General features: G+C 52.8%; 1 protein-coding gene across 6 annotated transcripts in view; it reads right to left on the bottom strand.

The window, feature by feature from the left end:
* Positions 1–1,145: 1,145 nt before the first annotated feature.
* The window catches only part of ZNF710 (zinc finger protein 710), a 67,087-nt gene continuing 57,105 nt past the window's right edge, over positions 1,146–11,127 (bottom strand). For all 6 annotated transcript variants that reach the window (XM_041753424.1, XM_041753427.1, XM_041753423.1 and 3 more), the window contains 3 exons: positions 8,806–8,997; positions 8,192–8,366; positions 1,146–3,856 (listed from right to left, as the gene is read on the bottom strand). In XM_041753424.1, the coding sequence (XP_041609358.1) occupies positions 3,690–3,856; positions 8,192–8,366; positions 8,806–8,997 (534 nt within the window). In that variant the 3' untranslated portion in view covers positions 1,146–3,689. The remainder of the gene's footprint in view (positions 3,857–8,191; positions 8,367–8,805; positions 8,998–11,127) is intronic.

Genomic DNA, 11,127 nt, shown 5'->3' with positions numbered 1-11,127 from the left:
TCCTCTCCATTTTTGGATTGTTACCGCTTCCTCATAGATTGTTTTTTTGCTTTGTTGGTTCTAATGTTCTTTTTAAAAAAATATTTTATTTATTCATTCATGAGAGACACAGAGAGGCTGACACAGGCAGAGGGAGAGGCAGGCTGTCTGCGGGGAGCCTGATGTGGGACTCAATCCTGGACCCCAGGATCATGACCGGAGCCAAAGGCAGACTCAACCACTGAGCCACCCAGGTGTCCCTTGGTTCTAACCTTCTAAACCTCCCCAGATCTTTATTTGCCCTTTTCTCGGTTTTCAAAATGGGTCCCACCCAGCAGCTGCCTCTCCGTCCTCTCCATGGCTGCCTGGGGCTTGGGGCTGGGACTGGGGGCCCCATGGGGTCTAGATCACTGCATCCCAGACTTGGGTTCATTTTCACCATTCTTGGGCAAAACCAAAAGAGTAAGATTATAAAGTTGCTGTAAAGCGAAATAAATCCAGATTAAAGGGCTATTTTTTATGCAGGGATCATATCCTACTTTTGGTGTTTATGTGTCCAGGGGAAGACTTGTACCAGCTTCACTTGATAAAATAAATACTTGGCAACCCAAAGCCAATTCCCCAGTTTCGGGGGACTCTCGTGGCTCCTGACACTGGACCTTGCTAGCTTTGAGATGGGCTCCAGTCACCACTCACACTGGTGGCCTCCATCTGTTCCAGGGACTACTCACTTGCTTGTCTTCAGTAATCACCGAGCCCCCAGGGCTGTGGGAAGAAAAGCTGGTGAGCTGGGCCTAAGCTCGAGGTTTCCGGCCCCCTCTTGCCCACTGGTAGAAAGGGCTGGCAGCCTCTGAAGTGCAGTCTGGCATCGTGAGCTGGCTTCTTTCCTGGTGCTCTGTTGGTGGGTCAGGAGGGGACACAGCTTTTCTCTGCAAGTGGTGGGAATTCTGGGGCCTTGGCCAGAGCCCTTCCCTCTTGGGCTTGGAGCTGCTCCGTGTAGGCGCCTGGCCCTGCAGGTGGCCATTCTGATGCCAAGGATGATCTGGGTCTCTTCCCCGCCTTGGGGAGCTATGGCCTGCGGCATGGGGTTGGGAAGCCCTGTTAGGGGTTCCTCGGGGGAGGAGGGCCTCAGGAATGATGGGAAGAAGCACTCACAGTCACCTCGCTAAAGAATATTCATTTATTTATAATTATTGCTAAGTAAACTTCTCTTTTAAACGGGAACATAAAAACACAGTAGGGCTTTGCACAAGTGGAATTTCTAAACAGTTGGTTTGTATACACGTCAAAATAAGTTAGAATGGAATTCGTCCAGGAGTTTCTAAGTCACCCAAGAGGCTGCACGCCTCTCTTGAAAGGTCGGGGAGGGGTGAGGACAGGAGCCTTGCCGAGACCACCCCCCAGCTCAAACTGTGAGTTGTGCTGCTTCCTTCTCTTAGCTTTGCCCGGGTCCAAGGCACAGGGCAGGGGGGCGTTCAAGTATCGAATCTCGCAGAAGGCCAGTGCTGATGGCAGGGCTGGGGGAGGAAGGGGGAGCCCCACCCTGGGGGCCAGACCTTCTCCCTTAGGTTTCCAAGACCAAGGCCACTGCACTGGCAGGAAAGAGGAGGAGGATGGGGAGGAGGTACAGGGTTCTTTTTGGTACCAGGGGAGAAAGACATTGTGGGAAGAGGTAGTTTGCAGGGGGTGATGCTTCTGCTCAGCAGGAGAAAATGTCTTCTACAGTGACGGGGGTCACTGCCACCTGAGGGTCATCATGGCGGGCACCTGGGGGGGCTGTGGTCAGGGGGCCTCGGGGTTCTGGAGGGGAAAGACTCATGTGAGACCCCAGCCATCTTGTCTGCTGCCTCTTAGCGTGAGCTTTAGCAGAGAAGGAAGGGGGCACCTGGCTGCCCGATCCCGAGGCCACCTTGTCCTCCCCTCTGTCCTGATCACAGCCACCCTGAAGCCTGGCTTGGTCCTTCACTAAGGATACAGCTTTGGGGGTAGCTGCATTTCAGACTGGTCCCCGCACCCCACCCGGGCTGCGACCCCTCCTTTCCTGGTATCCAGGCTGAAGTTGGCGGCTTCACCTCCTTCGTGCCTTTGGGGACAGCCCTGCCTGCCCCTCCCCACTGAGGCCTCAGGAGGTAAGTGGGTAGGAGTCTGGGTGCCCTAGCGTTCCTGAATGTGCTATGATTTCACACCCTGGGCCTGTCTTTCGGTTCCCTGGGGCAGGAGCTGTCAGGGGGACAGAGGCGATGCAATCGGGCAAGCAAGGGAGCGAGCTGCCGGCCCCAGCGTAATCGGCCGCTGCGGTGGGTGGTGCCAGGCGAGTCACTGGCCAGAGGGGCCGGGCAGAGGCTGAGGGCCTGCCCAGCTCTGTCTCCCGCCTCTTGCCCCGGCCCGAGGCTCCCTGCGGGCACCTGTGAGGCCAGAGCAGTCCCCCCTCTGCCCAAGTCCTGCCTGGCTGGCTGCTTGCTCGAGGTTGGGGAGGCACGGAGCACGCACAGCATGCGAGGGAGCTTCCATTTGGAAAAAGAAAATGATCTCCATCAGAAAAGAAAAGGCGACACAGAATTGGAAAGGAAAAAAATAAATTACCTTCAAAATACCCCTTTTGCTCAAAAATTTTTTTTTCTCTATGGTCTTCATTTTCTTTTAACTATGTTGCTCTTCTTGGGAACCTGTTGACTCTTGGCTGTCCACTTCCTCAAGATGCTTGTTAATGATACGATACTCCAGTCGCCGCCACCCCGGTGGTCCTTGGCCTCCTCTGAGGACAGCCCTTCTAGGTCCCGTGATCCCATCTCTGTGCCCTGCCCCTCGTCCAAGGGCCTCCACCTGTCTTAGCGTGTGCCCAGTGAAAGGCATGTCCCAGCCCTGTTCACGTTGGGGGACCCTCATACAGTGACCAGTATAACCAAGAACTGGGTGACATCTGTTGAAACCCACTTTAGGGACACCCACTTTCAAGCTGCTGTTAGATGGGAGCCTTGGGGGGTGGGCTGGAGAGGGCATTAGCTGGGGGCTGGGCCGCAACCCGCTTTCCTGAGGCCAGGGCCGGGGCTGCATGCATGCCTGGCTTGAGGAGAGCGTGGGGACACCAGGAGGTAGAAGGCAGAGGGCCCTGCCTGGCTGTTCATGGACAGGGTGGGGAAGGGGCCTCTGGGTTTCCCCACCCCAGGGGCTGGTGGGGGGTGGAGGTGGGGGGCAGTGCTGACCAGCACAGGAGCTTAAACATCCCTAGAGGCAGGAGTTGGTCTACAGGGGAAACAACGCAAGGCTCAAGTTCTTCCTCCAGTGTCAGGACCCCTGAGGAGCTATCGGGAGGCCCTACCCACACCGGCTGCTCCAGCTCGGCTGGGCCTGGAGAGACCTGAGGACCTGTGCCCAGGTCCTGTGAGCTGTCCCCAGCTGTCCCCATCAGCATTTCTCCTATCCTCCCACAGCAGAAGGCCGAGGAGACCCAGAGCTGGGCCTCCTGAATCCTCCTTCCTCCCCCCATACCTGGGGCCTGTGCCTGGCTCACAGCTGAGGCCAGTAGTACAGTCTCCATTTGGTCAAAAGGTCCCTAGTGGTGCAAATGACTCAGTGTGTGTGTGGGGGGGAGGCCTCAGGACTGTAGGCAGTAGCTTCTCAGCTGTAGGAGGTGCAGCCCACAGCACGTGGGTCTCCCCCCACGCCCCCTGCCCCCCCCCCCCCGCCCCTTCTGGGCGGCCCTGCTTGTGCTATAGCACGTTGTAGTAGGCCATCTCTTTCATGGCCTGTTCGGTGAGGACGCTGGCCTCAGCGCTGCTGTCCACACCGGCGTAGGCATAGGCGTTCTCGAAGTCCTCTATCTCCTGCTGGCTGTCAAGCTCGGAGGGGTCCGTGCCCGTCAGCTCCATCATGGGGTCTGCAAGACAGGGGCACGGTTAGGCCCGGATGCTGCCTCCTGGCAAGAGCCAGTCGCTTCTGCATGAGAAAAGCAGATGACCTTTCTCAAGGAAGGACTTCTTAGTCATTGCTTCCAGAGGATTCTCAGCTGCCTTTCTTCCTTCCTGCACTCGGAAACCCCAGGCTCCTGTGGCTTCTCAGAAGGGTCACCAGACCTGAGCGGTAAAGCTGGTGGGGAAGGTGGGGGGGGATGGTGCAGGCCTGGCCTTGAACTCTTCTTTGGGTCAAGCCTCTGCTGCCCTCCTGAGTCAGCCCTACTATGCATCCTCTGCAGTGTTTCTCATTGGTCCCATTGGCCACATGAAACCCTGCTGCTCTACGCCATGTTTCTGCAGCACCACTTATTTAAGCACCTACTGTATGCCCAGTACTTCCCATACACTGTCTCATGAATGCTCGCAGCAATCCCATGGAGTAAGTCAAAAGGAAGTTCAGAGAGGTCAATCAACTTGCCCAAGGGCACCCAGCTGGTGCTGTTGTTTTGATCCACTGCACTGCTCCACCATTTGAGGCATTTCAAATGGTGGGAGGGAGCCCTTTCTAACCTCTGACTTGCTACCAGCATTGGTGCTTGCTTGCTTGCTTTCAAGATTTTATTTACTTATGAGAGACACAGAGACAGAGAGAGGCAGAGACACAGGCAGAGGGAGAAGCAGGCTCCATGCAGGGAGCCCAATCTGGGATTCATCCTGGGACAGGGATCACGCCCTGAGCCGAAGGCAGGCACTCAACCGCTGAGCCACCTGGCGTCCCAACATTGGTGCTTTATTTTTTTATTTTTATTTTTTTTAAAAAAGACTTTATTCATGGAGACACACACATACACACACACACAGAGAGAGAGAGAGTCAGAGAGAGAAGCAGGCCCCATAAAGGAAGCCTGATGTGGGACTCGATCCCGGGTCTCCAGGATCACACCCCAGGCTGCAGGCAGCGCTAAACCACTGTGCCACTGGGGCTGCCCAGCATTGGTGCTTTAAACCCATTCTGCCCAGTGGTCTCCTTGGGCTTTGCTCTTCAAGGACAAACATCCAAGGTAGCTTTTTTTTTTTTAAGTAGGTAAGTTTTCTTTCTTTCTCTCTTTCTCTTCCTTCCTTCTTTTCTTTTTTAAGATATTATTCATTTATTCATGAGACAGAGGGAGAGGCAGGCTCCCTGCAGGAGCCCGATGTGGGACTCCATCCAGGGACAGGGATCACGCCCTGAGCCAAAGGCAGATGCTCAAACGCTGAACCACCCAGGTGTCCTCAAGGTAGGTTAACATAGATGCACAAGGCAAAACCTCTAGGAAGCCTCTTGTAATTTTATTAATTTGAAATATTACTATAAAGTGCTTAAGTATCTGAACAAAAGCCAGTTGGAAAGCTCCACAGAGGAGGCCTGGGGCCACCTTCTGTTACATGGAGGGAAGCCCAGGGTATGATCTGGGGACCCTGGGAAGCTGGCTGGCAAGGATTGAGCCCCACCTAGGACAAGTGATGTGTTTTGAGGAGAAGCAGACCCCAGTGGGGGGGGGGTAGCCCTAATAAGCTTAAGGGAGGGTTTTGGGACTATTAACATTTTGGGCCATAATTCTTTATTGTGGGGGGTACTGTAGGATGCACATGATGGGATGGCTAGCAGTATCCCGGGGCTTTACCAGCAAGATGCCAGTAGCATCACCCCAGGTGCAACAATCAAAAATGTCTCTAGACTTGGCTAGACATCCTCAGGGGGCAAACTCACCCCCAGTTGAGAGCCAACGGTCTAGGGGTAATTCCTGCCCTTGCCAACCAGAGGTTCAGGAATGAATTCAGGCCTCTGAATCCTGAGGAGGGGGCCTGCTTCTGAATTCTTTGAATTTACACAATTCTCATTGGTTTTACAGAGCAAAGGGAATAGGCTTACTCTCCCACTGGTTGTGCACAAGCAAGCACACTGCCTTGAAGAGCGCGGGCAGCCATCTTGTGACCATGAGGAAAATCAGAGCTAATGCTGTGAACAAATGGAGGGAGCCTCACCCCGCTGACATTGTTGGGGGGCTGAATCAGGCAACTCTGAAGACGGCCTGGATTTCAAGCCCTTTCTTAATCTATTTCATTATTGTTTCAGCCAGCCCAAGTGTTGGGGGTGGGGTGAGGGGGTGGGGAGGTGGTCTACTACTCGTGCCCAGAGCATCTGACACACTATGAGTCTTCCTGACTTTATAAAACAAGGCCAGCTGTTCCAAATCTTAAAGACACTAGGCTGTTTCTTCCTGAAATCCTTGTGCCATACCTTCACATGACACAGTTAACTAAAGGATGAAAAACAAGCTAATAGTGTACCATTTTTGACAAGGACATTGATCCATCTCCCAAATCATAGTTCCAGTTTACTAGATGGTTCCATCTAGAATATACACTGCCTTCCTCCTACACAAGTGTGAAGCCTAGGCTTTCAGACCAAGGTTATATGTGAGGCAGGTTGGCTTGGGTCCCAGCCATCCAGTGCCCATCACTACTTTACTGTCCGTCATCTGGCACAGTCAGGAAGAAAGCAGTCCTGTGTATGCCTGGTTCCTGACCTCAGACAGAAAGAGCTGGTGCCTTAACCACCCCTTGGAAGCAAGGTGTGCAGGACAGCTGTTTCCAAAAGGACAAGTTCTGTTCTGGTGCCTCCTGGTGGGCTAGGTACAGGCAGGTCTGCTGGAGCAGTGGCTCTCAAACTCTACTGCACGTAGAATTATCTAAAGTGCTTTAAAGTGCTGATCCTAGACCACATGCCAGATCAATTACATTTGAATCTCTGGGGTTGAGACTCGGGCATCAGCATTTTAAAAATTCCCCAGGTGCTTCCGATGTACAGCCAAGTTGGAGAACCAGACCTTTAGAGTCCAGATCAAAGGTCCTCAAAGTGAGGTCCCTCATCAGCAGCTTTGTCATCCCCTGAGAACTTGCTGTAAATGCAAATTCTGCAACTCTACCCCAGACCTACAGATTCAGCCGCTCCAGGGGTGGAGCCTCACCATTGCTTTTAACAAGCTTCCAGGTGATTCTAATGCATACCAAAGTTTGAAACCACCACTCTAGTGCCATTGCCTCTAAAACTCTACTGTGCAAACTGATCGCCCTGGGATCTTTCTTGAAATGCAGACTCCGACTCAGGAGGTCTAGGGTAGGACTGAGTATGCTATTCTAGCAAGATCCCAGGTGATGCTGATACTGTTGGTTCCATAGCACATTTTGAGTTTGGAAGGGCTATAGAGAGTGCCTATATGCAGCCAATGGGGTTGCATCCTTGCTCACAAGACTAGAAAACTGATTGACAGTCCTTTCTGCCAGAAAACCCAGGCCATTCACTGGTTAGCTGCTGGAAAACCAAATCAGGGTTCCTGCAGTCATCCCCCAACATCTGATTGACGGCTAGTGAGTAATGTCATCCAGGCAAGTCAACTTACCCATATTGTCAAGGCATGTTCCTTGCTACTTTGTCTAGAGGGTTGCAGAATTTGCATTTCCAGCAAGTTCTTTGACACTAGTCAAATAGCTCCAGACCACACAGGGAGACTTCCTGATGTGCCATCAGCTCTTTCTTCCAGTAGAATCTCTAAAGTCCCTCCTCCCCTCAATATGCCACAGAGACTAATAGTCTTCCATGTCTGATGAGCGTGGAGGGGGGGACAGGCGACACTCACACTTCGGGACGTTACAACACCAGCCTATGGAACTGCTATGGACCGTGAAGAGTGTGACGGATCACATTAAGCTTTTTGCCTTGGCTGCTGGGAAGCTCAGAGCTCCTCCCAGATGCCCATAGACATTCCCATGGTATAGCTGGAATTGGGATCTCACCCGGTTTCCTTCATCTCTCCAGCTGCTCCTTTTCCCTTTTGATCCTTCCAGTCCCAGCCAACCATAAATCTTCAGTGTCATTGTCATAAAAACGCCTGTGTCCCCTGCCCCCGTGCTGCCCCCGCCGTGTTGTGACCTTCCAAGCATTACCTAACTTCTCTGTCCTTCAGTTTCCACATCTGTAAGATGAGGATAATTAGTAGAGCCAACCTCACTGTGAGGATCAGGTAAGTTACTAAAGGCCTGGCGCACAGCATGGGATCAATATCACTTAGTGTATTTCTTTATGATCATGAGCATGCTGAAGTCCTTTATAGAATATGTCAATACCCCATTCTTATCACCCGGACAACCCTCACAGGGACCTGCTCTCTCAGCTGGGGCCGCTCCCAGTGAGATCCCAGGCCTGGCCGGCCTCCCCAATGCCCCTGATGGGACAGGGGGCTCCCAGGTGTGCTGCCCACTGTGTGGGGCTCACCCACCTTGGCTGTCCAGGCCGATGTCCATGACACCATGTTTGACCTTCATGTGTCGGCTCAGGTTGCCTTTGAGGTTGAACTTGCTGGAGCAGTAGGGGCACTTGAAGGGCTTGCTGCCCGCGTGCAGATGCATGTGACCCAGCAGGTTGTACATGCGGTTGAAGGACTTCCCACACACCTGCAACACACCAACTTGGCGTCAGGAGACCCTGGAGCCTGCCTGCCCTCCCAGAGCCTCTGGTGGGGGCTGGAATCCCATTCACTCTGGACAGCACTCACTCCGTCCCCTCCTATGGGACCCTAAAGGCCTGAGAGCTGGAGAACCAAGCTGCTCATTCTGGTCTCCCTGATCAGGAGTTTCTAGAACCCCAGGGCTGGGCTCTTCCACCACAGAGTCCTACCCCTGGGCTTTCTTCCTCCGGAGACCCTCACCCCTTCCCCAACTCCCAAAGCAATACCACCTCTGAACACCACAGCCCACAGCGACCCCCTCAAGCCCAGGCATTTTCACCCAAACCTGGGTCCCTTGCTGGCACTGGCCAGGCAGGCTCTGAGGTAGTGCTGACTCTGGGCCACCCATGGGGACGTCCTGCTTTGGGGCCCCAACAGCCTGGTACCTTGCATTTGAATGGCTTCACAGGTGAGTGTACAATCATGTGGGTCTTGAGGGTTTGCTTCTGGACGAAGGTCTTGAAGCAGATGTGGCACTGGTAGGGCCGGACGCTGGTATGGATCAGCATGTGCCGCTTCATGTTTGCCTGCAGGGTGAACTCCCGACCGCACACCTCGCACTTGAACTCCTTCACGCCCTGGCAGGGGGTGGTGGTGGGGAGAAGGTGTGATAGTGAGGCTACTGGACGGGCACAACCTCTGGAAGTGTGAGTGTGTGTGTGTGTGTGTGTGTGTGTGTGTGTGTGTATAGGGCACGGTGTCTGGGTATATGCAGCTTCTGGGAAGCGACTTCTTGGGGGTGTTCTGGATGGGAACAACTTGTTGAAAGCCACCGGGAGAATGTCAGGCCAGGGCCACTTACTCCAGGAAGCCTTCCAGTAACAGGCAGAGACTGGCTGAGCCTTATTGTTCCTACACACCCGTCTCTTGCCCACCTGTACTTCTAGGTTTGTACCAGCACACCAAGGCCAATTCATGTTCATTCATTCATTCATCCAGCAACCATTTACTGGGCATCTGTGACAACTAGCATCACACAGGCACCAGGGATCTGTGGCCAAGAAGACAGCTGTAGCCTGGCTGCTGTGCTCAGGTCAAGGGCATGTGTATGCATTTTCCCCTCAGTGTTGTGGTCCTTCTGGTTCACTGACCCTTTTGAGAGTATGACAAAAAGTATAGACACTCCAGGAAAAATGACATTTGGATCTTGAACACAAGAGTTCTCAAACCTCTGGAGCCTATCCACTTGACCCCTTGAGGCTATTCCAAGCTTCCCTGGTAATAAGAACCACCTTGTTGCACACCCAGCATCTCGGGAGAGTCCTCCCTGGAGATTCTGGGCCAGTGAGCCCAGGAATGTTTATTCTCAACAGGACCCTCCAGTGATTCTTCTCACTGAAAGAGTCTGGGACACTTGGCCCTAGGAGACAATGATTCCAGTGGAAAACCCTCCGGTTTGACTGTCAACATGTTCTTCCACTGTCTAGAGGTGACCCCAGAGCAGGAAAGGGTGTGGTAAGCACAGGGGGGCTGGTATATTGTCTGGGGAGGAAAGTTAAGACAATAGTTGGGAGCTGACCTCTTTGCTGAGGCAGTAATCTAGGAGACACCCAGAGGGACAGATGGGTCAGACTCTATGTGTGGTCACAGCAGCTGTCCCAACTGTTTATTCGGCACAAAGTTTCTTACTATAAGCAACCGGTGCCTGGGTCTGTTTCTTTGAGCAAAAGGGCTCAAATGCTGGCCTGTCACACTGAGGAGGTGTCTGACCACCAGGGGGCCTTACCTTGGGGCACTTGGTCTCTAAGTGCATGATGTACACATTGTGCAAATGAAGGCTGATGACAGGGATATTTTCAATTTTATCAGCCTTTTTGTTTTCAGTTTTTCTTCGAGATATTATTTCTCTCTTAACACTTTGCAGACTTGTGGGGATTTTTAGTAGGGGAGAAAAATGGCACATAAAGGGCACATGTGCTTATCACTCCCACTCTCTCCCCTGCAGATGCATGGTCAAGCAGTCATCTGGTTTCACTTGATGCACGGTCTGCTTTTACGGCTGAGCTCATCTGCTTCAGAATCCTTCTTAACATCACGTTCTGGGCAGCTATACCAACTGACTGCAATAAAGCCTACTAATCATCTCTGCTCTAGCAGAAAACGTTCCCAGGGTGGGGAAGGCTGGATTCTTGGCCTGGCTACTGCTCTCCCCATGCACTGCTGTTTCCACTGTGAGAGGTGAGGACAAGGGTTGGATGCAATGTGTCCCTATGGCTGCCATTAGGGAAAGAGGGAACTCTGTGCACACTGAGCTTCAGAGTGTGAAGTTGGTTGGATTTGGGGTGGAAATGGATGGGGCAGGCTCAGTACCAGACTTAGGCTGTGGGACCCCAGAGGCCTCATCTTATCTGCCTGGACAGCAGGGCCTCTGGGAGGGGGTGACAGTGGCTGGAAGGCAGGGTGGTCAGTGGCCTGAAGGGAGGGAGAGGACAGTAGGGGACAGTGGACCAGAGTGGTATCCAAGGGACATTGTGGATAAGGACATCATGTTCCATCTTCCATCCCTACAAACCGCTCTGCCTAGGTTAGTCATACTGCACTTTTCCATAACAGATATTTTTCCTTATATCTGTTCCCCTTTAAAATGAAATATATTTAGCTTTTTCCTAAAGGGAAGTCACAGGTTCTGATACAATTCTGTAATAACAAGGAGCAGAGGAAATCCGCTCTACTTCTGACCAGCTTGTCCACTGCCCTGTGGCCTCTTG

The sequence above is a fragment of the Vulpes lagopus genome, chromosome 4 (assembly GCF_018345385.1).
Source record: "Vulpes lagopus strain Blue_001 chromosome 4, ASM1834538v1, whole genome shotgun sequence".
NCBI lineage: Eukaryota > Metazoa > Chordata > Mammalia > Carnivora > Canidae > Vulpes > Vulpes lagopus.
Note: the sequence above shows the minus strand (reverse complement) of the source record. Positions and strands in the feature narration are given on the sequence as shown.